We start from the raw sequence: 27,676 nt of genomic DNA, 5'->3' as shown, positions 1-27,676 counted from the left end.
AGGCGTGGGCCAGCAGGATGGCTTTAAGGTCTGAAGAAGAAGAGGTCAGACATTTTGAGATGTTCCCTTTGTAGATCACAGGCTGGATTTTCTCTCCAATTAATTTGAAGGAGGTGATAAGGAGAGGCAAGAAATCAATACGAGCCCGAGCAGCAGAGGAAAAAATGAAATGAGATTCATGAGAGGGAACCTTATCTGCGATCCGTTCCCACGCCTTGATTAACAACCATTCCCCTGAAATAAAGCGAGTTAGAAACACCTTTGCTTCATTCATTTATTCACAGATTGGAAAACAACCCTAAAATAACACCTTTTTTTTATAATTTGGTCCCTCAAGGCTCAACAAAAGCAAAGTTGTTAAGAAAGCTCGTGTTTTTTTTTTAATCTTTGAGAAATTAAGCAGTTTACTAACAAGCAAGGATTACAGAAATACTTTAACTTTCAAAGAGATAAATCTCACAAAATCTCATCACAGCATCCTAGCATGACTCGGAAAAGTACAAAATCTCTAGTCATACCAATGTTTCCACTTCTGCCTTTTGAACAAATGAGCAGTAACTATGGATCATTTTGTACCGTAAGTCTGAGAAAACATAAAGATCTGTACTAAAATGTTAACTCTCATGCAGACCTACACACAGCTATGCATCAATGCGTTTGACAGGCTACTGGTTAGTATACAAACACCATTAACCACAGTGTCCCCAGTTATACAGCATCTGTCTAAACCTAATAAAGGACATCCATTAAGTCTAGCTCCTGTGACATTGTGCTTGTATACACAGCAAAGTTTCATCTTTGTACACATGTAGGGAAAACCCTTATGGCCGTTTTCTTTAAATGGTTGCTGTACTGTCATCTGACTCAGCGCTTAGACATTTTGGCTTTTGATCTGTGGGAAATGCAGCTGTCTTCCCCCTTCCTGTCTCCAACCCTGTCAGAATTTGCTGAGTAATTATTATCATCAGGGACTCATCAGTTCCATCATAACCAAGAGGGGGATTAATTTCCTTTCTGCTGATTAGCGCCGCCATAAAAAGAACGTCGTTTGATTGCACAAAATTGTGCTGGAGCACATTGTGTTTCATGGTGACATAATGTGTGTGTGAGGGGAGCAAAAAAAAAAAAAAAACCTCTCTCCTCCTTATTTGAGTCCTTTCATCTCAGTCATTGCTCTCCTAATGAGGAACGCAGCTTCTGCACTTAGCCACAAGAGGAGACTCCTGTCACGCAGCGGAGAGAGATCTAATCTAGGCAGGCTGGAGAGGAGCATCATCATCATCACACCCAAACAAAGAGAGGAGGATAATGTTCTTTTCCCCCTGATTTGCTATTCAGGTCTTTCAATGCACTGCATGGTAACGGCCTCAAAGAACGAGGGAAGGGAGACGGGGGATGAAAGGCGGAAACCCCTCTCTTGTTATGATTAATATTCAACACCATCTTCTGCAGTGGCTCCCCTCGCTGCACGTGGGAGAGACGGAAAGCCCAACAGCCCCTCTGAGAATGAGATTTTACGAGCGTGACTGGGTTACAATCAACCTGCTGCTGCTGCTGAGGATGTAAAAGCAGAGATCTGTGAGCAAAGATGGATTTTCAACATAATTCTGGCAATCACTGCCCACAGGAAGTAATTCGCTTTCGGGGTTTCCATTGGAAAGGCAGTAGCAGTTTGTTTTAATCGCGCCAAGCGCCAAATAAGAGAGGGAAATAAAGTGGACTTAACTACAAACAACGTCTTTGTTGGTTTTACAAGCCGACAGGAAGTGAAGTCTTCGGCCCCCCCCCCCCGAGGGAGGCATCTACTGCGCTGTCAACTTTCTCAGCAGAAGAAGAGGAAGAGGAGGGGAAAACAAGAATGTCAGATGCGGACAAATCAAGCCTGTTCTGTGAGTCCCATGCACAAGGAAGCATGCCTTTCTTATAAATTCAATAAACACCAAACATCAGTGAGGGCAGCCATTTTGTCTCATAGCTTTAATGTAACTGCCCACCTTATGGCTGTAAACCTGTGCACGAGACTGAGTTTGTTCTCCCTGTCAGGACAGAGGTCATGTCAGTGACGCCTAGAGTACTAAGAGTCATAGCTTATGGAGATTACAATCGTGTCTATGACTGATAAAGAGTTTAGTTCTGTCTGTTGGCGCAGAACCTGTCCTCTTCAAACCTGCCGCACTCTCTGTTTTCATTGTCATTTAAGCAAAGCAGACGTACAAAAATATATTAAAAGTCATACAACAAACCAATAAAAAATAAACACAGTTGTCACAGAGCTGAGAAGCATTTTTAGTCAGAAACAACAAACATCATGACCAGTTGCCACAAGGAAAGGTTGGCATTGTACATTTTTGCAAACCACGGTTACATTCGTACGTTTCATACGAATCATATAAAAGTTTGTAAAGTGACGTAGTTCTGATTAGATTTATATGAGCTGAATTGGTCATCGGGAGGTGGAGGGGATGGACGTCTGCCAAGCTGCACACCTCTGTTTTAGAGAACAGAGGCGTGACATCAGCGGTATTTCCAGCCATGATTGTGCCACCAAAACTGGATGTTAAAACAAAGCATAATCTTTTCTTGGTTTCTGCACCTAAATGTGACCACACATTAGTACATAATAACGTACAAATGCTACATATCCATGGATTGCAGTGACATACAATGCCAATATTCATTCTGGCGACTGAGCTGCAGTCAGACACGCAATGAGGACAATCAAAGGATATCTTCTTTTCAAAATAACACCTTATGGGAGAAACTTTTTTGGCCATTGCAAACTGTGTTATTCAATCTAAACCAGTGGTTCCTAACCTTTTTAGCTTGTGGCCCCATAAAATCAAGCACTGTCTACTTGTGGCTCCTGATGACTTGACTTGACTGCTGAAGGCGGGATGAAGAATAGGGAGGCTATCTTCTGACATAGCTACCCAGCTGCATCCATGCAAAAAGGCCACAAAAATGGCAACAGGCATGGATGAGATGGACATGACTGGACCATAGACTGAATACAAAGATGGACGACATGTCTGCCCTTCCTCCCATTGTACAAAAGTGAAGCCAAAATATCCCAGATACAGACAGTGCCATCTTCATCATTTGGAGTCTGTGCAGTAGCAATCAGAACGTGAAGCCGCTGCATTGAGTTCCTGCCTATACACACATCCGACCCAATCCTGAGCAGCGCTATAGATCATGAGCACACTGATTTACACACACAGCTGTCAATCATGACGTCAAACACCCTTTCAATAGAACCTTTTAGGGTCGACGTCACAATGATGTCAGTTTGTTAGCTGGAGGCAAATCATGACTCCACCACAGGGCTGTAGGCTACTAGGAGTCTTAAAATGTCGTCTTGTTGTGTTACTGGGAGCCAGAATAGAAGGCTCAAAACTTAACCTTTTATCACATACCAGCCATCACTGCCCGTCAATAAAAACGAGGAAAACTTTGGTCACAAGCGATAAGACGAAAGAACTGGACAGAGGTGATCATCAAAAATGCTCCCATGTGCAGCACACACTTCATATCAGGTTAGGGAAAAAGTATTTCCTGTTGTAGGGATGGATAACAGTATGTGTATTATGTGTTATCATGTCCACCTCATTGGAAGTCCAGGAGGTAATAAGAGAAATATTGGATTTCTCCATAATGCTAACTTTTTAGCGCATTAGCTAACGTTAGCTTCGATAGCAAAACAAACTAAGTGACAGCGTAATGTTACATTTTGGCCAGTTTGGTCAGTGTTTATTTATTTAAGTAACACTCACGGTCCTGCAGAGTGAGTGACCTGTCATGGTGCGTTCGTAAATTCACTCGCATCATCTTCCTCCACTGTCTAAAACAAGCCAACGGAACTTGCTAGCTAGCACTGGCTAATGACTGTGTAGAATTGTTTTGCCTCCAGCTAAGCCCCGCCCACCGAAGACCGTCATACTGTTAACTAACAGTAAAAGGGTCTATAACATCAAATAATTAAACATGTACTTTGATGGTTTAAGTTGGACCATGTCCTATCTGCTGACATGGAGGGGGCGGAGTTTATGACCTGCACTGCAGCCAGCCATCAGGGGGCGTTTGAGATGTTTTGGCTTCACTTTTTGGGAGCTGCCATGCTGTCAATCTTTACTGAGTTAGACAGGTTGTTGTAAATCGGCTCGTAGAATTAACAACACTTGATATCAATATCAGTGTGAAAAATATTAAGTGCTGCTAGAAGTTGCTGATTCATGGGGGACAGAGTCGTCCTTAACTATTAATCGCTTACGACAAAACCAACCAAAAAACAGCAAACCAACAAAAACCAAACCAAAAGAAAAGCATAATTTTCTGTAAAAGAAATAAATAATTTTTTAATTATGTCAGACTTCTCGTGGGACCACCACAGGCTGGGAACTACTGTCCTAAACAACCAGTAGGAACAACTTAAGGATGCATAAAGCTTTGATTGATTAATGATAGTATACTAAATTATTTTTAAGCTCATGAATAGTGATACAACTACTTATTTTCCACTAATGCATGATGGGACTAGCAGGGTAACTATTGCGTCCAGATCTGTAGCTTTTTACTCGTCTAATAGCACCTGGTTTCACAGTGGATCAACAAGTACAGCTTCACTTATTCACACCAGAGAACAGGGACATGAGTGACAGCAGTAGAGACGGAGACAGACTGCAGACACAGAGACAGCTGATGAAGAAACAATTATTACTAAAACCATATGATTTTTGATATGTTAGCTCTGTTTGTTATTATGAGTTGTATCTTTTCTCAGAGAAAAATGCAAAATGGCAACACTGAACAGCTTTGTAATGTTAACAGGCATGACGACAGACAGGCTGCATTTCTAGTGGATCAGCTGTATGTAGGACGATGACTTAAAGCATACTTTCCATTGTGAGTTTATGGGTCTGGATCGCACCATTCAAGCTGTACACAGAAAAAAACTGAGGCGAGACAAATCAAACAAAAAGAAAAGTGTGTATCAGCAGGAGTGAGGTTGACGAGGAGGACGACTGGAGCCGTGCTACACTGGGCTGTGGTCCGGAGAAGCGTGTGTGGCCGTCACCGTCACGCACTCAGTGGCTGTGTCCTTGGTCCTGCGAAGGCCCATGTACAGCCTCTCATCCAGGTTAGCAGTTAGTTTGTCTGTGAGCTCTGCTGTGATGGTCTGCGGGCCGTAGCCTGAGGAGTCGTGCTGCTGAGGGGGCGAGCGCTCGTCTGGGGGCTCCAGGAGTCCAGATTGTTTGCTGTCCTCCTGAGAGTCGGGGTGCTCACCCTGCCCTACGTCTTTCTCTGAGACAGAGGGTGGAAGAGGTGGAGGAGAAGAGGAGGTGCGGTCCTCTGTGTCTGTGACACCCTGCTCCCTGTCCTTGCGCCCACTTTCAGTAGTCGTAGGCTCTACCTTTGGAGTGTCAGGAGTGCTGCCGGTCCCGTCGCTGGCCTCCTCATCAGGCGCACTGACGATGCGGGGCAGCGTGCTGTGGTAGCTTGTGTCCAGTGGGTAGTTCACGCTCTCACCCCTCCGTAGCGGGGTTCTCTGTCTGTCAAAAGAGGACTGGAAGTGTCTGACACCAGGGTCGCTCCATTGCTTGTGGCGCTGCCACTGCTTGCGGAGGTGAATTCGGGACCGGTGCTTCCTCAGCGGTGACTCTTGCTGGTCAAACTGAGGGTCGTGGCGGAGAAACTCATGGAAGAGGGCGTCCGTCTTCTCATCTATGCTGTAGTCTCGCCGATGCAGCGTTGGCGGTTGAGGTGAAGGCTGCGCAGCCTCTCGAGGTGTGAGCATCTGACCATATGGGAACCAGCTCAGTGAACCAGCACCTGTTTCTATGGAAACTCCTCCACTAGCACCCAACAACAACTCATCCTCCGGTTCCTCCTCAAAGAGATGAGACTCAAAGCTCTCACCGATAGTGCCAGTTCGCCCTGCGTTGGTAAAGTGGTGCCTTTTTTCATGAGCTGTTCTGTCCTTAGGGCTGCCGCTCATGCTCCCGAACAGTCGCAGGTCTTCTGGACCACGAGTTGGAGCCTCAATCGACGCATAGCCGCTGTCCATCTGCAGCAATTTACGAGTCCCTGATTCTCCGTCACTGCCTCTCTCCGAATCTGTGCTTTCCTGTTTCCTTCTTCTTCCCTCCTTCACCCCAAACCTCTCATCCATATACATCGAAATGTCCTTGTCATCGTCTGCACCCTCTGCCTCGTCCCCTAAATCCTGGGACGGGTAGCTGGGCAGCCCTCCTCTCTCCGTCTCCGTGCGCCCGCCCAGCGAACACACACTTTCAGCATCACTGCACACAGAGTTCCTGTCATTGTTGCTGCTCTGGTCAGAGGCGGCGTATTGTTCTAGTGACGCACGTAGGGTCCAGATGTCTTTGTAAAGTGACTGGGGGTCCTGGGGATCTAGGGGTTCCAAAGGGTCTGCACCTTCCCTTCTTGACAGGGACAGTGCTTCGTCTTGGGGATCAGGGGATAGGCCAATCACCCCTGGTCCTCCGTGGCTGCAGCTGGGCTCCACCATCACCTCTACCTCTACCCTGTAGCGTGCACACAGGTGTGGAGAGACGAGATAAAATGATAATAGTAAGGAGAGAAGGAAGGGGAGGAACACATGGACAGGCAAAACAAGTGTCAGTGTCAGAGCATCTCCCTAAATATCACATTCATCTGACATATGGCCGTGTTCACAGTGCACAGAATGATTTTTATGACTTGCAATGGCTGCTGTTGCATGTCCTTAAACTAAACTTAGCTGAATACTGATGCCATGCGTGCTTGGAAATTCCCAGAAATCCAATGTTTCCATCTCAGGGCAGCAGATTAAAAAAGACTGCGTACTGTATGAAACACAACTTGACTGATATCAGAAGCAATTAGCTGTAAAGGAGCACGAGGATCATCAAATTTCTTAGCTTGTGGCGGCTTCCAGGAAATTGCTTTTATTTTCAACAACAAACATCTGCAAACATACACAGGAAATACTGGTTTTGTTTAATCTAATATTAAGTGAAGTAAAATAAATAGTTATGTAAGACAACACTTAATAAAGGGAGGTTAGTTATTTTAGTAGCATGACTTAATGTTAGGCACAATTTGCTTTGTTAGAATTATTAACTTAAACAAAAATCGCAGTGGCCCTTGCACTTCTGTGGACATCATGACATTCTCAGACCATGTCAGCGATGGAATGGTTTCCTATGCCAGAATAAACCCTGCGTCCCAATTCTCCACTTCACCCTCTTAAAAAAGTGCACTTTGGGAATCCCCCACATCTGGCTGCACATCGTGAAATGGTTCTTGTTTACAGGGATCTCATTACACACAAATCAGCCTGTGGCTGGACAGTATTTACAGTTACACAGCATGTTGTTTTAATCCAATTAAATGTCATTGCTAAACAATTTGCCTAAAAGACACAAGACGGCTGTTTTCAAACAGGATTTTCTACATTTTTCAGATGACTTACAGTTTAATTTTCTTGACACTGACATTTCAGGTTTAATTGTATCCCTGCTCATCTGGCTAAAACAACCACTTTGAGTTTTTTGGCGATGGTGTTTCACGCATATTATAAAAGCACATTTTTATGCTCAGGCAAAGTGGTGAAGAATTGGGACGTAGGGCCGTATCTTACTGTATATCATTACCATATGTCTTCTAGCTACAGTAAAGAAATGAGTGCAAGGCAGCAAAGCAGTGAACAGGATGAATGGGCAAGGGAATTAAAGATACCTGCCGAGGGAGGGGGGTGGTGTGGAGGGAGGTGAGAGGAGGCGTGTGGTGGGGTGGCTGGGACGGTAGGCGATGTCCTGGGTGCGAGCAATGTACTGGATGAGGTCTATGTGGTGCGCGTCGTTGTCGTCCTGGTCCATGCTCTCGCTGGCGGCTCGCTGGCGCTGGAACTGTCTCCTCTTTGGAGAGCCTGTCTCACAGCGAACACGGGGGAAAGAGCAGTGAGTCGTACAAGTTGTGTAACAGCAGGTTGGAGTGAAGTGACACTTGATTCAGGAGAAAGCTTCCATCAACTGTTGAGGTTTCTGAGGGGATTTTGGTATGATGGAGGGATTGAGCCAGGGGATGCGCAGGGAGAGAGTGTGTATATAGGATGAAGGGGATCGGCAGGGAGGATTTACTCAGGGGCTCAAATTGACTTGGAACGACCCAACTTTACGTCACTGAGCCATCTGTCTCGTACGTGTGTGTGTCTGTGTGTATTTCCGAGTCTAAGCGGCCAAAAGCCATCTCACAGTTGGTTGCTGGAGCCCCCTGCTTAACTATTGTCTGTTTACCACCAGAGATTATTGCCAAAAATACCAAACACACAAATAAAAAGAGAAAATACATCTACATAAGAAAGAAACTGTCAACAGTACAACTTTGTTTCCTCAGTTATTATGATGAACCACAAAGAATCGTTGCACCTCCCTGCTGCATTGGCACAGAGTGTTTCTAAAAATACACTTTACACCATCAAGGATCCATTACCTCTGGTGTCCAGACTTGACGCTCTCTGGCTGCTGTCCAGCTTCCATTTCTTGATCTTGAAGTAGGGACTGGCCCCCTCCAGACTAGCATGGCGCCGCAGTTTAGTGAAGAACTGCAGAACGGGCCCCTGGCTTCCTGCGCCGCTGCCAGCAAGAGGGGCACCAGCGCTCCTCGACGCGGCCCCCTCTCCAACACTGACACTGCTGCCTCTGCCCCGGGGCCCCGCTCCCATCATCTCGATCTGAGCAGAGATAGGGAGAGAAACGTGGTGAGAAAGAAAACCTGCCAAGACTAGTGGTGTGTGTATAATCCTCTCTGACAGTGATGTTGCACACAGGCTTCCTTGTTTACCCATCAACCATCACTTCTGTTGGTCCTCCCTCAGGCTCTGTGACCCTCTAATGTCCTTATGGATGACTCAATGGCTGACTGGCTGCTTGAATAGCTGTTTAGTGTGCTGAGTGACTGTCTTAAAATAATTCATCACTCCACAAATGATTAACTCCACACACTTCACTCTGACCTGTATACGGCATGTTTCCACAACATGAGCTCTTACAGGTGATTTGTATGCACACTCAGTGTTAGTGAGTAGGGATGTTCCTTACGACTAATTTCCCTGACGTTTAAACGGAAGTTTAAACTTAGACTAGTCGGCTAGTTTAAAAGTAAGTAAGCATTCAGACAACAGACAAAACTGAGCTGTTGAACTGAAAGAATGGGTGAATGCAATGGTGGAAATAGCATCTTATGAATGTATGAATGTAAGAATAAACTGTAATCAGGAGAAAGGAGTATCTTCTTGGGAGCGGTTATGGACTCATATCAAAATGGAAGATAAGCCTACATAATATGACAGTAAACACTGTCAGAAAATATGATTGCATACATTATAAGAGCTATTTAGAATCATTAATCACATCTTTCAATAACCAAATTGTATCTTAAATGCTGCTGAAATGTGGCACGCTTTGCTCCGTACATTATGAACAGCTCACTAAATAAAATCAAAACACTGTCAAACTACGCTGGTTTTATGAGACGTCATCTTTGCCCGACTTTCCACCTCCCTTCTTGTGGGAAAAACAGACAAATGTGGGTTTTTTTGGTTTGTTTTTCCTTCGTTTTTCTTCTGTAATCCAGCCTTGTTCACGTCAGTAGCTAACAGATGCTTGTTTTTTATAAATCAACATTTAACTGGAGAGACATTTTGATGCAAATTATGTATATAATGTGTGTATCAGTAAAATAACTTTAATAGTAAGTCTAACTGACTAGTATTTCTGATGGTCGTAACATTTAATCAACTAGTCTGGTGATTTTTAAACTTTTTGTGCCCATGTACCTGAATTTGTATCTGTGCACAATAGCATCTATAATGTAATAAGAAAAAATAAGACAGGTAGCTTTTGTGTTACTGTCTACTGACATTTTTTTCCTATTAGTGGTAGGCCGTCTGCGCTGGTGCTTTGTTGTAATATGCTCCGTACAATAAAGCGATTAATTGTCCCACTCACAGCTTTCTCCTTTTAATTGTCATCATCCCTCACACTGGCTGCCAATCAGAGCTTATCATGTGTCACACTCTTGTAATTCCCACACACGAACAGCAAAAAATAGGTTTCTTGTGAAGGTTTTTTAAATTAAATTACATTTTTCAGCTAGAGTTTGCCTCTTTATTAGGAAATGGGTGCACACAACAAACTGATACAGTCGATTAAAAATTCATTCTTAACGTTTTGTATAGGCCCAGTTGAATATTGCAATAATAATGTGTGGTTATCACAAAAGCCCACAGCACACTGGACTGACTAGTCGATCAGCTGACTCGTGCACATCCCTACTTGTGAGATATTTGCACCTGTGTTTTCAAGTGTATTTCATGTACAAAATCTCTCTGTGACGAGCCAAACACAGAATTCATTACCAGAGATCCTACAGCTTAAGACAAGTGGTTTTTAAGACTATTTTAAAGCCACTCACAATGAAATTTAAGACCAATTTTACAAAAACCAATACTAATGAAAAACAAAACAAAACACACATCAATTATTTAGAGTTAGGGACAATTCTGCCCAAATGTTATTTAGTATTGTAACATAAAACATCACTTTGAGTGATGTTAATCTGAGAGGCTTCAGCAAATTATATATATATATTTTAAAAGTTACCAACTATTTTGAGATTTTACAATGCAACATCAGAAAAAAACAATTCATAAAATCCTACTTTCCATATCTCACCATTCTGAAGACTTACAAAAGATCGATTTAACATTTTTTAGATTGCTGAATTCAACGCCTTTTAAGACTTGTTAAGGATCCGTAGGAACCCTGCCTTCATCACTTGATGTGAAATATATTTAACAATAGTTGGAGGTAACTCACAGAGCTGGAGCTCGGCTCTTTGGTGCCAAGAGCGAGAGTGTTCTCACTGAAGCTGGTGTCCACCACAGAATTGAGAGCATCTCCAGGGAGGGCACAGCTGGGATTGACGCTCAGGCTGGTCAACGCTGTTTGTGGCAGGGGGCACAGCATCGGCTAAAGGGAAGCACAAAAATGACATTTTTATTCCTTTTGAATTAGAGCTGGGCAACACATCAATATTATATCAATACCACCATATGAGACTAGATATATATGAGACTACATATCGTTTTAGATTTTGGATTTAGTAATATCGGAAGTGTTGTCTTTTACTGGTTTTAAAGGCTGCATTACAGTAAAGTGATGTAATTTTCTGAACTGTTATTTGCTTTATCCAATTAGTCATTATAGCCACATTACACCATGTGATTATTTAGCAACAATCACATGGTGAAAATTTTATGTGAAAGCATCAATAGTCAACCCTACAATGTTGTTTTAATATTGGTATCAAGGTATTTGGTCAAAAATGTCATTATATTTGATTTCTCCATATTGTCCAGCCCTATTTTGAATCAGTTGTTGAACATGCATGTTTTCTGTGAAGCTCTGTTGAATAATCCAGATATTCAGAATCATACGACTGCAGACACATTCTGTAGCTCCACTTCAAAAGTTTGTTTTCATGTTTAACATCTATGAATGAATATTAAGTCCAGATCCTCTCCCCAGCTGTCAGCCCTGCACCAACGATTGAACATCTAAATGGGAAAATCAATGTGCGCAGCCTGTTGAAATGAGCAGGCAGAGCGCTCTCTGAGAGATCCCTGTGTTTGGCTACATTAGCTTGATACATTTTCTTGCCCTGACCTCAGTGATTGATGTTCTAATTGACCCCAGTCACGTCTAACGATGCATCCGGACTAATAGCAGGTTAAAGGCCGTCACCTGGAAGATGGAGAGGGCCGACTTAGTGACGGGGCGCGTCGTCATGGTGATGCTGTTCTCAGCCGAGTCGCACTCGTGGATGGTGACTATCTTGAGAGCCGGGGGAGGGATGTGGAGGTGTGTGAGCCGGGCGTTCTTCAGGTGGTGAAAGTCGCCCTCGGTCAGAGTGTACCTGGGGTGAACGACACAGAGTTAAATCAGAAGCTATAAAATCTTTTCAAGATGAGACATAAGTTGGATACATTCTCAATAAGTCATAAATCATGAAGCTCATCCCTGTGTGAGAGGCGAACAGCCAAGGGGAAATATCTGACTTCAAACCCATCACAGCTTCACTGGATTCTGCATTTAGCCCCAAAGAATAATTCCTTCTGAAGAATTTGCATATCAGGCTCAAGAGAAAAGTAGGGCAGTGAAATAATGAGGAAGGGTGAGTGCTCTTTGTGTCCACAGCATACATAATGACATCCTGGATTCATTCTTAACCCTAAACTAACACAGAAGAGCGATGGACACAGTTAAACGTGTAAATCCTTTGATCTCAGAAAGCAGTAAAGCTGCAGCGCACAGACATTAATGCGAGTTGAACACTGAATAAGAAGCATTTGCAAATGTGGGCTTCTGTGTGTGTTGACTCTCTAACCTGCGGCCCTTCTCCTGGGCTTTCTTGCCGTGATCGAAGAGCGCAGCCTCATTGAAGGAGACACGACGGCCTGTGGTGCCCGTGGAGAGGAAGCGCTCAGTCTCCTGGTCGTGAGAGCTGGCCATTGACAGGCACTCTGACTCATCCACCCTGATGGTGATTTCTACCAGAGATACAAGAGGAAGGAGACAGAGGAGGCAGACAGAGAGATGGGCGAAGAAAGAGAAAGAGATTTTGTCATTCAGTGAAATATCTCAACATCTATTCAATGGGGTGCTCAAAATGTTAATTTCTAAATACTATGGTTTATAACCAAATACCTATAAAACTGTACTTTGTATTCAGCACTAATTAGCAAAGGTTAGCATGCTAACAGGCTATATAAAGACGTGAAAATGGGAAACATTATACGTGCTTAACATTAGCATGTTAGCATTGGCTCTTAGAGCATGTTAGCCCAGAGATGAGGACTTGAGTTTGAACTTGGACTCAAGTCGCAGTTTAGTTGCACATACAGTGACTTGAGACTTGACTGAAGACTCATCCTCAAAAGACTTGAGACTTGACTCTGACTTAAGATTTGGGACTCATGAACAGTTTTTTTCGACACATTAACATTAAGTAAATGTCTGACAAGCTGAATATCATCTCTTCCTTTATTATTGTGCATAATGTGGTGTGTGCAGCCACAGTGACTGCAGCAACAACACCATGGCGAGCACACATGCAGCTGCAGTGCCATTTGTCATAACCTTTGTCTATAATATCTTCATACAAGGCCCTAACAAAAGAATCACTAAATGCATCGTTTGCAGTATCAAAATAAAGGATGGTGGCTCGATGATACTAAACTTTATCATTCTTCTTGAAAACAACTTGGACCTACCCTTCAGAGACTTGAGACTTGACTTGGACTTGCAAAAAATGACTTGTGTGCATGTCTGTGTTACCCTGCTTACCCTGCAAAAGCTGAACTACAGGCTACAGCTCACAGTGTAAAAGTGAACCACCACATCACTGCTGATCGCCACAGAAGACAGTGAATATAAAGGGAAACTTTGCTGATATTGAACCAGCTGTGTGCAGATGAACGGTGTTTGGCTTCGCCCCCGTGCAGCTGCCAGCACCCGGACCTCCACCACCGGACCTCTGCCGGAAGTCAAACACCGTTCATCTGTGCACACTGTGATGACACACAGCTGGATGAATATCAGCAAAGTTTCCCTGCTTTCCTTCACTGGTTCCTGTACAACAGGGTCGGTCTTCGTTTCACTGTTATAATCATTAAAAAGCAAAAGCAGCATGTGTATACATTCAGTAGGCTATATCTTCAGTAGCTAGCTAGCTAACCCTACACTTTTAAGGGTCTGATTTTGGTTTCGGAACAGGGAAGAAACGTATATCTTCTTCCAGCCTCTCCAGGTAACGAGTATCATTAATACACGACGTGCCCCAGGCACAACATTTAGCTCCAAATCCACAAAACCAGCCTGAAAATGAAGGAAAACTGAAACAACTGTCAATGGAGCACAGCTGTGTTGTTGTCCGACCCTGGTCTGAGCCATCCCAATGCTACGTTATGATTGGCCAGTCTGCATCCGGAGGCGGGATTTTCAGTTCAAGTTTATTATGTAGAGTACAACATTCACTCTGTTGCTTTGCATTTTGTCGCTGTATAGGAACTTCCAGTGGTGTAGTGGTAGCTGATGAGGTAGATGTACTACTTGGTAGATGGGTAGGTTACAGAGGAAGAAGTGGGCATACTCTCCTATATAGTCTAATGGCTTTTTGGCTGATAGGTGGGTATACTGTAAATGGCCGTAAAAAGATGTGGGTATACCCCGTATACCTGCGTATACCCTCCACTACACCACTGGGAACTTTTTTTGGCACATTTTCAGACCACAGGCTTTAGCAAAGCCGTTGGGGCAACACTTACGCACTTATGTTCCTAAAACTTTTCAGCTTTATTTCCCGGTTTAAAACATCTGTTAAAAAAGTTATCAAAAAGTCATCAAATGTAATAAGTTACATTACTTTGATGAAGTAATTTCAATAGTTACATTACTTATTACACTTTCAACAGGGTAACTAGTAATCTCTAACCTGTTACATTTCAAAGTAACCCCCACAAACACTGCTCAAGTGCTCTGATGGGGGTTCAAAGCACCAACCATGAATCACACTGTAAAAATCTCCATGCCTGCTACACTGTATATTTACAGTGAAGTGAAGCGTCTGATGTTCAGACACCTCTGTGGAGGATGAGTATGGTAACATGGCAAACTGCTGACTTAAAAACTAAACAAAAAGCCTTACAAAAGCAGTTTGGTGCCAAACTGATGCTGCCTCTTAATAAACCACTTTCATCTGAGACAGAGTGCATCCACTGGTCCCAAAATGTCAAAATGTGTTCCAGGAATGGCACAGCTACTTAAACTAATTGGGTCGGGATCACAATATTTTAACGGAATAGACATTACGCATTTGTGCTGACGCGATAAAAATATCCCTGCTTGCATCAATCCAATCCCTCCATCTCCCAGCCTGCCCGTCTCCATTACTCCTCCCTCCCTCAGTCGCCTCCTCATCCTTCCCTGCCTACATTTCTTCCACTTTGTCCATTTTGCTCTTACCATGGGTGGGCTGAGACTCCTCCACGTAGGTGGTGTTGGTTTTCTCAGGGTCATCGCTGGCCCTGGGGCACACAGAAACATTCACATCAATGCTGTGACACGATCACACCTGAAGTCTGTCTTTCATCTGTAGAACCCCACCGATGCCGGCGACCAAACAGGCAACCACAGTACAAGGCTTTACAATCAGCTGAGTTCCTGTTTGACCTTTCTGTTCAGCTATAAGACAACTATCAGGACATGAGTCTAGGACTGAGCGTTCACCATGCTCTTTGTCTAAATGGCTGCCTGCCTGGCTGTATAATCAATGAGGACCTAAATCATTGCCAGTAACTTGATAACCCTGAGGGCCAGGGGACCTCTTGAACTGATAAAGCATGGTGCTTTATTGGATTGCACATTTCCACTCATCTTTAAGGGCACAGAGAAAATACACGGTAAAGGTCACATTGTTTAGAGGATGGAGTTTGCATCATCATTTCAGTATATTCTGTATTTAAACCTTCCCGTTTCAACTTCTCTCACTGCCGCTGACTCTCCGTACAAGCTTCTTTAAACCCATACCCAGGATTTACATTATGAGGCGGAAAAAAGAAACCGAAAGCTCTTCCCAGTCTCCATCTGATTTCATTGTGCAGAGCTGTGAGTTGCATGTGTGTACTTGCGTGTGTGTGTGTGTGTGTGTGTAGGTGTGAATCGACTTGAGGGATTTCTCCGTCCACCCAGATCTGTGCTTCTTCTTGTCTTTCATTTCCTCTGTGGCTCCCACTTCCTCACAGTGTGTGTGTGTGAGCTATGTGTGCACACGGGGCTGGGGTTGAGATGCGAGATTAATCACCGCCGATGGCTGCTATGAAATCTCATTACACTCATCATTTGTACCAGTCTGCCCGACTCTCCCCTGCTCTCCTCCCGGCGAGCCTCGCCTTTTCACGGCTCAGCCTCTGTGCTCGCTGTTTATCTGCATCTAGCTGGTGCGCTCTCGTATATTCAAGTGTACTTGATGATGCGTGCTGCTGTAGAGAGGGACAAAGCGTCTGGAGGGTAGCCATGTTACTGCTGAATAAACACAGATGAATCACAAATAGATGAGCATGAATATTGAATGTGTTCCCGACAAGGTGTTTTCATAACGGCCCCACAGGGGGTCCTGACAGTCAAACGGCTAACGCATTTCATGAGTGAATGCACGGCGTCCTCCTGCTTTAACATGCTTATATGAGTCTCTGTGGACTTACATAATTTTTTTCTACCACCTACTGCTGCACAGCTTCAGATGCTTTAATTTGTTTAATGGATCACTGCACTGTCTGTTAATGGAATCATGCTGAAGATGGGTTTGGGATTCACTGGGTGGAGCAAACTGGACGAATGCACAGGAAGTAGTTAGCTCCATCTGCAACTGAATGAGCCTTATCTATTATACAAGTATACACATTCAACATAAGTATCAGCCTGTCTCAAAATAGTAGTAGCATATGAGGTTAGGAGGAGTAGTCTCTGTCTGTCAACTGTGTGTACTCATGTGTGTTTGATACAACAGAGTATAAGAATCACCTGTGCACCTGCAGACTAAACTATCGTTGTGAAGTTTGGTGTCATTAAGGTGGACTGCATCATAGGAGTAGGGTTGCAGCAGTATACCCTGGCATGAAAATTGACAGTTATCATACCATGAATATTTGCTTATCAACAATATTGAAAAAAAAGCAACCTGACGGAGTCTCACCTTTATTTGTTTTCAAAAGGGAGACTTTTCACTTATCCATCTAAAAATGGTGTTAAGTTTTAATTATAATTAAGCATTTGTTTAAAGAAAAATTGTATCATTGCAACCCTACATAGGAGGGTTTGAGGGTTTAAAGGGTAACTTTGGTATTCTCCAGTTTGGCCACTATTTTCCCATCTTTTTGTATCTAAGTGACTAATGGGAACAATAGTTTCTGAAATTTGTCCAATATTGCATGAGATCGCTGCAGCCAGCAGCGGTGAAACAGGCTGCAATGTAATCCCTGGGGGCAATTGAGCACCGTCAATTGACATCCACTAAAAGTGTTTGTTTTTGCCACTGACAGGCTCAGATTGTGAGTAAGCGGGATTTATACTTCTGCGTTAAATTGACGCCATCCCTATGGCATAGGCTCTGCGTTTACATAGAACCTACGTCGTAGCCTGACGTGCACCTCCCCATAAATGTAACTACAGGTCAAATGCAGGCCTCCTGTCTATTTTTGTAAGCTGAAACATTTCCCTCAGTGGAAATTAAGCTTTTATTTACTTTAATTTCACAGACAATAAAAGCCTCCAAAAAATAGCATTTTAAGTGTTGCGTGGGATTTATCCTGGTTTCATATGAGCAGAGAAAACCCCCGCTCATTGCTAGACTAATTTATACAATGTAAAATGCCATAGGCTTGTGCTAATAACATTAGCATGTTGTATTTGTGGGGAGAATGTGTCCAGATTAAGACAGATGTTTTATCTGTGAAAGCTGCGAGTTATAGTGAAGCCGATTTGTGTACATGTGTTTGAAATTGTCTCTATTAAGCCATGTTTAATGACACAGACACACCACCACACAAGTATAAATGCTCACTACAGCGTAGGCTCTGCACAGAGCTGACGCACAAGTAAAAATCCCACTTTACAAGTGTCTGACAACATTTTGAAAAGGATTCCTACTGACACAGACCTTTTTATTTAACCAGAAACAGACTTGAAATTACCATCGCCAAACACAGACTCCAGACGCCAGAATATTTGCACATCTAACTGGGTGAGTTATAGGTTTAATTCAACCAAACTAGAGTTGGTGATTGTTGCACATTGGAAAGACAAACTTAAGGCACTTTTTGAGTTTTATTTTGCCTCTGTTGGCTTTAGATAAAGTGTGTTTTACAATGATAAAATTGCTGTTTATTTACAGTCTGGTGGCTTTGATGATAATGATTTGTCGGCTGTTTCTGGTTAAACAACAAAGATCTTACACTTTGTCAAAGAGGTCTATCTCAGTAGGGATCCTTTCCATGATGTTTTCAGACACTTACAATAACAATCTGAACCTGTCTGTGGCAAAAACAAGCACTTTTAGTGGACCTAAATTGACGAAATTGGTTGAAATTGGTTACATCGTGGCCTGTTTCGCCGCTGCTGGCTTCAGTGGTTTCGCTCACTACTGGACCAATTACAAAAATTGTTGTTCCCATTAGTCACCTATACACAAAAAACATCAGAAAATGTGGTCCAGGTGGAAAAATACAGAAGTCACCCTTTAAATAACAGCAAAACCAGCCAACAATATAATATATTAGAATGAAAACCAACACTACAATGCTACATCCTATAGCCTCAATCAGTTGAATGAACACCTCTGTGCCACAGTGTCAACAAAGTTATCTTTTATTACAGTGCTCCTGTTATTAGACTGTGTAGCTGCTGGCTGCTGTTATTAAGCCCACCCCTCATATAGGTCCTCACTGTTGGTTACTTCCAGTGTTCTGGACTTTGAACTTGTGCTGCTAAACTCTTCATAAGTTGCTCCAGCTAAGTGTGTCACATTAAGTGCTAACATGCTGAATGTAATGCATAGTTTTTGCATCGCACCTGGCACAGCATTGCCCTCCTCGACAGCAGCGACGGAAGGCGATGAGGAAGACAGAGATGAAGATCAATGTTCCTACCAGGAAGATGGAGAGGATCACCAGGAGCAGCACGTAGCCATCTTTCTGCTCCTCGGCCTCGAGTGGGATCTCCTGAGATACAAAGAGGAGGGCACAGATGAATTAGATGGATGGAAAGATTATTAGTAACACCTGTTCTTTTTCCTACGATGACAAGCCAAAGGTCTGCAGTGAGAAAAGTCTATATATGTACCTTCATTTTACTGTAGTGACGGATCTGATAGCTGGTAATTGTACCTTGATACAACTCAGATTTATGAGTGGGCAGTGACGGGAAGTTAAGTAGATATATAACAGGAAGAAATGTAGGTGTCTTCCTGTGCTGAATTTGGATATTAAGTGTGCTACTTTAACAGCAAAGCAAAAAGCTTCCCACATAAGCATCAACATACTGAAACTATCCACTGATGGAAAATGCTGCACCTCTCTGAGCTGCGGGAGAGGTAGAAACACGACTACTCTCAACTCAGATTCAAAATAGCCTTAACCTGTTTATGAAACAGGTTAAGGCTGTATCTCAGTTCAGATCCAGGAGTCACATTTTTGTAATAAGACAGAGGGACATGTTATTAGTATGCCACTCATGTGATCAGAGAAATGCCGTCCCGATTCGACACATCAGCTGCAGCCTTGATCTGACTACCTTACTCTGCAGCTGTTTTACCTTCCTGGTACTGCCACGCAGCTTAAAAGATTGATTCAGCCCCACTGCCTGGTTGGCCTGCATAAAGTGAATCTATAAATGCAACAGTGAAATGAATCAATAAATGCCAGGGCTATTAACCTGTCTACAGTGTACCTTAGCTACGGGAAAGCTCTCACAGGGAGGACTGCAGCTGAGTGAATTAACCACACAAGGAGCACCAGTAGGGGCTCTAGTAACAATATTCTGTTAGTTTTGTGAGGATAATCATGTTTCGACAAAGGAGGACATCTTGAAATCTCTCTCTCTTTATTCATTGGAAAAACTTATTTCAATCTGCCGACAAGAAAAGCAGATGGAAAGCTGTTACTAACAACAGGCCTGTGTCTGTCACTGCTTAAAGGGCCAGTATGTAGGATTCAGGGGAATCTATTGGCAGAATTAGTATATAACATTCATGACTGTTTTCATTAGCTTATTAATAAGTGCATTAGTTACTACTTTTCAATATCTTGTGCAATATTTTTCACAACATCGTGTGCAATACTACTTCTCATTGTTATATCATATTCAATATAACTTTAACAATCGGGCGCAGTCTGCTTTTTCCACCATTTTAGTTCATTTTTTTCTTATCTTACTCCTGTTGTCACTCTATTAGACACTGTTTTTTTCTTTTGCTCCCTTAAAACACTTCTTATCTTGCATTTTTGTATTTTTTGCCAGATATTTAATATTCTGTTGTTCCAAAACTGGGCCCAGTGAGTGACCCTGACTTATGGAACCCACCGGTTGCTCTGGTTGTGAATGTTAAATTGTGGTTACTGTACTTAGTGTTACTGTAATTTGAAGCATTCTCTGGCACAGGAACTTCCTTTGGGATGAATAAAGTTCTATTGAATTGGATTGAATTGTAATCATCTAAAGCTAATACCCCATTTCCACCTAAATTAGCGTGTGTATGTGTGTTTTTCAAACACTGGAAAACCCATTTTCACTTATTTTGCATTGCCAGTAGACCAGAGCTGTGTACATGGCTCTGCAGCAGATCAGTATGCCTTTCTGTTCTGTTCTGTATGTTGTTGTTTTTTCTGGTTTGTCACATTCAATGTCATGGATGAGCTGGAAAACAGGGTCAGTAAACAGCAAAAGCAGTATGGAGGCCAGTGAAAATGTTACGGTGGTTACTTTTTCTTTATATTTCTTACTTATTCAGTCTCTTTAACTGTTAAAACTCAGTGCAGACTAAATTTTAAACGATGTTTGAGTGCCGCTTGGATGGAGACAGATGGTATTTTGTGGCAGCCAGTCATTGCATCTTACCGGCAAAGGGGCTAAAATTAGCGTATCCACCCAGGTGTTGTATTTCCATCACTGCCAATTGAAGCTGGAGCCAAAAAAATACCAGTGACTACTGCAGAGCCATTTGAACCAGGAGTGATGGGGATTGTGACCTTTCACACTAAATACCAAAGCCAGATGTTAGCAGGTGTTGGTGTTTTTTTGTGTGGTGGGAAAGGGGCCTTACCTTAGAACAAGCCATTTATGTCTACATACGGAGCGGGTCCTTGGCCACTGAGTCCACCATGTTATTTCCACAGCTGCCCAGAACGGACAAATCAAACACTGGCTCTAGATAGGGCCATCTGCTTTTTTGTGGTTTCACATCGGCCACCATATTTCTCCTACTCGCTTGGCACACCAGAGAAGTTTCAGTTTTGCAACCTCACCCCTAGATGCCACCTTCGTGTATGATCTGCTACCTCAACAAGTACATATTTTTGTCAATATAAGTCCATGACTGGCCCTAGCATTCATCTGCATTAATGTGACATTTGCATTACTGTGAGTCCACAGTTATTCCTTAAAACAATCAGCAGTTCAGTGCTCACTGCTAACTGTTAGCTAGGAATCACATTTTACTGTGGAAACCTGATTTATGAGGGAGCAAATCAGTGAATAACTAACTGATTAGATAAATAAATTCCAAAAATAACAAAGAAATAACAAATGGATACACAGGTGTAGCTTTCATGTGGGACTCAGGGTGCACGTTCCCCTAAATATTTAAAATATATGCATTTGTCCCACCCAATAAAAACATGAAAGAAGTAGAGAACTTTTACTTTGGCAAAATTAAAGAAATTTACACCATAAATTGAGGCAGAAAATGGACGTTTGTGTTAAAAAAAATTCACCAGAGAGAAAGAAATGAGGTGTTTGGTGCTCAAAATTTTCTGGCGAAGGACCTCCAAACACCCTGTTTCATGTGTCCCCCACAATAATATATATGTATTTTAGTTTCTTCTCTTGTCTTGGTAACGTTTTAAATTATTTTAGATAATAGGTGTATAGATACGGTGGAATTAATTTACTACATTACTATTTAATTGCCATTTTTTTTAGATTTTATCAATGAATTTACTTGTTTTTTTTTTTATTTAATGAATAAAAAATAATAAGCTGAATTTTGCTTCCCCATGCAGTTTCATCATGTTCATGTAGGCTAAAGAAGAAGGACTGAAGAGGTTTAAATAAAATGATAGATGGCAACATGAGTGGGAGAGTAGAGAACAACAGAAGGCTTTGTTCTTTTATGGAGCATCAGAATGACGTGACAGCCAATGTTATATAAAGATAACAGACGTTCAGTATCAGAATGATGACCTTATAGATGGCGTGCTGTGCTGAACTCTACGAGGGGAGAACGCAGAGCAAGTGTTAATGAGTGCCAGACTCTGACGTCACATTTTAATTTCTCTGCGAGGGGAAATTAAAGCTGAGATTAGATCAGAGATTTAATTATGTCAGGTCCAGGTCAGGATGTTCTCTATTAGCCGGTCAATTGGCCAGAAGAGAATATGAGGGAAAGAATGGTTCTGGTGGGGAGCTGGACACAACACACACTGACACAAACACACACACACACACACACACACACACACACACACACACACACACAGGAAGTTTGAGAATAAGCCGGTGGCGAAAGGCAGACTTACTGTGGAGTTTTTTGGTAGGATGTTCCAGACGGTAGACTCATTGCTCATGGTCCAGGCCAACTAGAGAGTCCCCCTGAGAGATAACACATGCACACACACACAAACACACAGAGGAAATGACTGTTACCGGAGCTGTTCATCAAAACACAAAGTCAGCCACCAGAGATACTGAGTTTTATCTGTGTTGATAAATCCAGACATGTAAACAGAAAACTAAACTTAAAACTCAAAAACATAAAACTGATGTCTGATTTATCATAACACTGTACGATGTGATAAAAGATTCCCGTCACTGCAGAAAAATCTTGTTGCATCTCACAGCCATGAAAGACAGCAAGACGAAGCAGAAACCAAATGTATGTGTGTACGGCGTGTGCTTGTGCGCCTGCGTCGAAACCCACAGAAGATGCAAATGTTAGCATCTTGCCTGCAAATCATCACCCATAGTTCCATATCAGCCTGCAGACTCTATCTACCTCCCACACACACACACACACACACACAGAAAGAAACACCAGATTTCACTAAACACTGGCTCCAGCAGCTCCACTGCCACTACTGCTGCTGCTATGCGTTTGCTCTAACAGATCATGGCCATTAATACAACTATTGCTGCACCAAACGCCCACACACACACACACACACACACACACCTTGGATAGATCTACTCACCCAGCAGGGTAGAAGCAACATGCCAGCAGCACTCAGCGCTCCTTGCTCTCCTGCCAGTCACTGCAGCACTCAACTTCAGCACCACAACCTGTAAGCTATTGCCGCCGTGGCTGTTTTGCTGCCAGCCTGTCTAACTCCCTGCACCTACCGTCCGAGCGTGAAAACAGTTACGGGAAACACATCAGGCTGTGACCAGAATGCTTCCCTTCGCAGTACTGTACCACATCCTGCTTTCTACCAGCCCCAGTGTCTTACCCTGATGGAGGGCAGTGCGCAGCAGCAGCAAGCTCTGGATGTGTGTGTCAGGCTGTGGCTCAGGAGTCTCCTCCTCAGCTCCCTTGCTGCATCCTCAGCCACCTCAGCAGCCCACCCAGCCGACTGAGCCGGAGCAGCAGCAGCAGCAGCAGCAGCGTTCCCCCTCAGGGCTGGCCCACTGGCCTCGGAGCAACAGGACGGCAGTGCTGCATGGCTGATGAAAAACATACGGCAGAATGACTGGTTAATTATTCAGTTTGTGTAGATAAGTTTGGGATTACATAACTGCCTGCATTCAACACATGCACAGGCTTTCCTTTACAGTGTTTTAGTAGTGATGCTCATGGAAAACACAACATTTTATCACAAAAAACATCAGATTTTGAAGAACTGAAGAATTCTTACAACATTGGGAAACAAAAAAATGTACATTAAATGCAATAATTCAGTTTGATAACCAGATATAAATCCAGGTAACCTACTTACACCTGTTGTTAGGCTTTCATAAATATCAGGAGAAATAACCATATTTGTAAAAGTAAGCAATGCAAATCAGTGCAGCCTTGTACTTTGTTGAGAATTGTTTACTTCCATGGTGTTGCAAACCCTGTAGATTGCTCTATTGATTGGTTGGCAGAGCAGATGGTAAGACACAGGTGTCCCAGCAAAGCCATGTCCCGTCATGCCTAACAAAATTTCCGTCTATCTATGCCAGCTGCATTACTGGAATTATACTGGGTCTGATTCTCGCCTTCAGTAGCCTTTTATGTTGCGTCCCATGATTACCACAACACCCCAGCACAGCATTGTAATGGCTGATTTTGGACACTGTAATAACCTGTTTAAAATGAGACGTTGCTGCACAAAAGAAAGCATCCCGTTTCTTATTGTTCGCTGCTGCAATACAAAATAATGAGCGTGGTCTCAGGCTCTGGCAGCTGTTTCCTTGTGGAGCTGTGGCTGATAAGATCTTTTGCAAGCAGACAAAAATCGCATCACACTACGTGATGTAATGAAGCCGATAGTAAACTTTAAAAATGGATGAAAAGCAGCCACGCTCCGGCGAGGTTAATAAATATGAAATCTTGATATTTCACAGGCGCCTGTGATTTTCATCAGTCCGGTGGCACCGACGGAGAAAGACGGCAGCTCACGATATGAATCGGCTGCACGGAGCTAGACGAGCAGGCATGCGGTGGAGGTACGCACTCACCTACTCAGCTGGCCGGGTCCATGCAGGGGTGGAGGGGCAAAGCCAATAACATGAAACTCTTCTGTGAACACTTTAATGTGGATTTTAAAGCTAAAAGTATTTATGAATGAAACCCCACTGTTTAAGACACGCCCACCACCCAGTCAGAGGCGCACCACGTGACGCACGGAGTGAGGTAAAGCTGAGTGATTGAAGGGTTTCTCCTAATTAGCCTGATGCTCAGTCAGTCCCAGACACTGTTTCTGTGTCAGGGAAGCCTGAATGTCTCAGTAAATGTAACCTATAACATCCCCTCTTTTATAGATACATTTTTACATTCACATTTATGCTCTTTACTTCATTCATAGATTTATTTTACATTTGTAAAACGCAGTCATTCGCTTGCAGGTGTGGGCAAAATGGCGACGCAGTCCAGCTTCACAACTCAGCTAGTCTTTCTGTATGTTGGGTCTTCAACACCGTACAAGTGGCAGACAAAAGAGCAACAAAAACTTGATTTCAGACCACACTGGGCCCCTATCTGTTGCTATGTCACATAACTTTGGCGCCATCTACTGGTGTTGTGTACTCAGTAGCCTCATAACCTCAAAACCAAAGTTTAAAACGGTAAATTAAGTAGATAAACGGTTTTTAAAATGCGCTAATGTTAGCAAAAATGTTGCTTCTTTAACGTTCTTCGGTTGTAAACCTCGCGAGAATAAAACACAACGGTATTTCTGATTTAGTTGCTGAAACAGACACATTTTGTTCGTGTCTGAAGCTACGTTTCTTCAAATATATGATAAAATACTTACTTGAGTTCGTTATGAAGCTAATAGGATGATAGCCGACTGCTTAAATTCACAACTCACCCACAAATTCAACCTCAAAGCTGTCTGTAAGCTTGTTCATCAAAAGACTACGCTACCCAGCATCCCTTGCGCCCCCGTAAAGCCTTATGGGTAGGTTACCAACGTCCTTGTCCCAGCAAGCGCACACCGACTGCCTTCACGCAAGGGCTCGAGGATCTCTGTCATTCACTTGAACTTGAATAAAATCTGATTTTTCAGACATGATGGCAGCAAGGTTTCTCCGCCGTGGTCTCCCCATGCTGAGGCAAGCTCGCTCCTACGCCGAGGCCGCCTCCGGTGCCCCGCAGATGTCCTTCACGTTCGCCTCCCCGACACAGGTTAGCTAGCTTACGTTACTGGCGAGGCTTCTCGGGCCCAGCTAGCTACACAGCTAACTTGTTGTAATGCACTGTCAGAGTTTGCAGGGAAGAAAAGCTGCAGCTGTGTATTAATGCATGGTTTCGCTGTCATTGCCACACATAGTATTGTTATAGTAGAGTTAATGCACGCGTGCAGTTTAGGTGTACTGCACTGTCAGTTAAGGGTTTAGCTTAGCTAGCTAACGGTAGCTAAACTAGCTGTCATTCACTGTCTTTGACCTGCACTGTGGCTAAAATGAAACACTGCAGCGAACCGGTACTACTGTTTTCCAGTTCATTGGCTTTATATGTAATATTTGCACATGTGTTTTGAAATGTGTGTCGATAGTGTAAGGTTATATCCATTGTAAAACCGTCACTCAACAAGAGTGTTGACTGCAGAGCTATCTAACCTTGAGCTATGTGTCACTTTACTCTATGTACTTCACTGTTCCAGCAGGTTTGAGAGTCCAGGTTCACACAGTGCTGCAAGTCTAACCCACATTCTGCTGCAAAATTGTGTATTTGAACTAATAATTAAAGAGAAAGACATATCAACAGTAGTAATGCATCATATTGAATGAACAGAGAGATGACAGACAGTGGTTGCAGGGTTTTAAAATGGCACATGGCACCAGCCAAATGCTGGTCAAATGTACTAAATGTACTGCCAGATTTGCTTCACTCACAAGTAAAATAAAAAGGGTAATCTATTGAGAGGCCATTATATTATTCTAGTAGGCTACCTGAAGTTAAATTTGTACTTGTCATTTTAATAACATATATAATAAACAAAACAGTACATGGCATTGTATAACGATATGATAATGCCACACAAAAATATCGCCATACTATGCTGTATTGATTTCCCCCCCCACCCCTAAGTGGCAGGTTGACAAAACATTCATCTCCAAACCTTAGTGGTATTCTCACATTATAGTGGCTATTGATAGCATTCTGTTAAATATTATATGGTACTGTTTGGCAGCAGCATGTTTGAGCAGTCATTGTTTGTAATGTTGAACTGATGCAGAGCACTCCACAAGTCAGTGAACGCATCTCTCCATCCCTTGTCTCCACTCCCCAGGTGTTTTTCAAAGAGGCCAGTGTGAAACAGGTTGACGTGCCCACACTTAGCGGTGCGTTCGGTATCCTTCCTGCCCACGTACCCACCCTGCAGGTGCTCAGGCCCGGTGTTGTCACAGTCTTCAGCGATGACGGTTCCTCTGTCAAATACTTTGGTAAGACTTTGCTTCATCCTTATTTTCCTGCTGTCCATATGAAGCGCTGAATTCCTAAATGTGTGCTTTGATTACGCAATCAATACCCAATAATGCTTTGTTGCACATTATTAAAACCTAAATGTTGGATCCCCATCTAATACACTGTTATAGTCGTTTATGTGTGTACACCATCTCAATTTGATGTCTTTTCTGTTTTCAGTGTGCCAAATGTTAATATCTGCTTTGACTAGTCATTAAAGATATGAGTGCTGTCAGTCTAGAGAACACCACATTTCTCTCCCACTCTCAGGCTGCCTCCTCCTGAAGTGCTGAAACATGATACACGCATTATTCTTTCTGTATGCTCAGCTAAGTTATTCACAAATGATCTTGCAAGTTAATCGCTCTCCCGTCCATCTGGGTTTGACAGTGTGTCTGTGTGGCAGACTTATGGAAGCTGTAGCTTTGTAATGCTAACAAAATCATGAAAATTATCTTTATTAAAACAATGAATTCCACCTTTTCTCTTCTGAAAAGTTAAATAGTAGATGCTAATAAAGCTCATAATGGTGAATATAATATATACATGCGTATCATGTTTCAGCAGCACTGTGGAACAGAAGCTCGTCTGAGATGAGATAATGCACATTGCATCATCGGTTATAAAGAACAGTGAAGATGACTGTGTTGGCACGTGTAGTTACACTGTTTGT

The 27,676-nt window shown here is 42.9% G+C and overlaps 2 protein-coding genes across 4 annotated transcripts in view; one reads left to right on the top strand and one right to left on the bottom strand.

Annotated features, from left to right (window-relative positions):
- Positions 1-270: 270 nt before the first annotated feature.
- Positions 271-24,679, bottom strand: cbarpb (CACN subunit beta associated regulatory protein b). 3 transcript variants are annotated; one of them, XM_050054870.1, is made up of 11 exons: positions 24,552-24,679; positions 23,339-23,552; positions 22,412-22,484; positions 18,690-18,838; positions 15,087-15,148; positions 12,451-12,613; positions 11,808-11,979; positions 10,881-11,033; positions 8,494-8,734; positions 7,741-7,930; positions 271-6,545 (listed from the first exon to the last, which is right to left on the bottom strand). In XM_050054870.1, exons 3-11 carry the CDS (start codon positions 22,457-22,459, stop codon positions 5,033-5,035), a joined length of 2,691 nt encoding a protein of 896 aa, XP_049910827.1. In that variant the 5' UTR covers positions 22,460-22,484; positions 23,339-23,552; positions 24,552-24,679; the 3' UTR covers positions 271-5,032. The 3 variants fall into 3 exon arrangements, with proteins under 3 accessions (XP_049910827.1, XP_049910828.1, XP_049910829.1); XM_050054871.1 differs by lacking the exons at positions 23,339-23,552; positions 24,552-24,679 and adding an exon at positions 23,084-23,324; XM_050054872.1 differs by lacking the exons at positions 23,339-23,552; positions 24,552-24,679 and having other exon boundaries at positions 18,767-18,838; positions 22,412-22,477.
- Positions 24,680-25,483: 804 nt separating this feature from the next.
- The window catches only part of atp5f1d (ATP synthase F1 subunit delta), an 8,086-nt gene continuing 5,893 nt past the window's right edge, over positions 25,484-27,676 (top strand). Inside the window, exons 1-2 of the mRNA XM_050054882.1 lie at positions 25,484-25,719; positions 26,828-26,981. Of these exons, the coding sequence (XP_049910839.1) occupies positions 25,603-25,719; positions 26,828-26,981 (271 nt within the window). The 5' untranslated portion in view covers positions 25,484-25,602. The remainder of the gene's footprint in view (positions 25,720-26,827; positions 26,982-27,676) is intronic.

This window comes from Epinephelus moara, chromosome 10 (genome assembly GCF_006386435.1).
Source record: "Epinephelus moara isolate mb chromosome 10, YSFRI_EMoa_1.0, whole genome shotgun sequence".
NCBI lineage: Eukaryota > Metazoa > Chordata > Actinopteri > Perciformes > Serranidae > Epinephelus > Epinephelus moara.
This window is presented reverse-complemented; position numbering and strand designations above follow the sequence as displayed.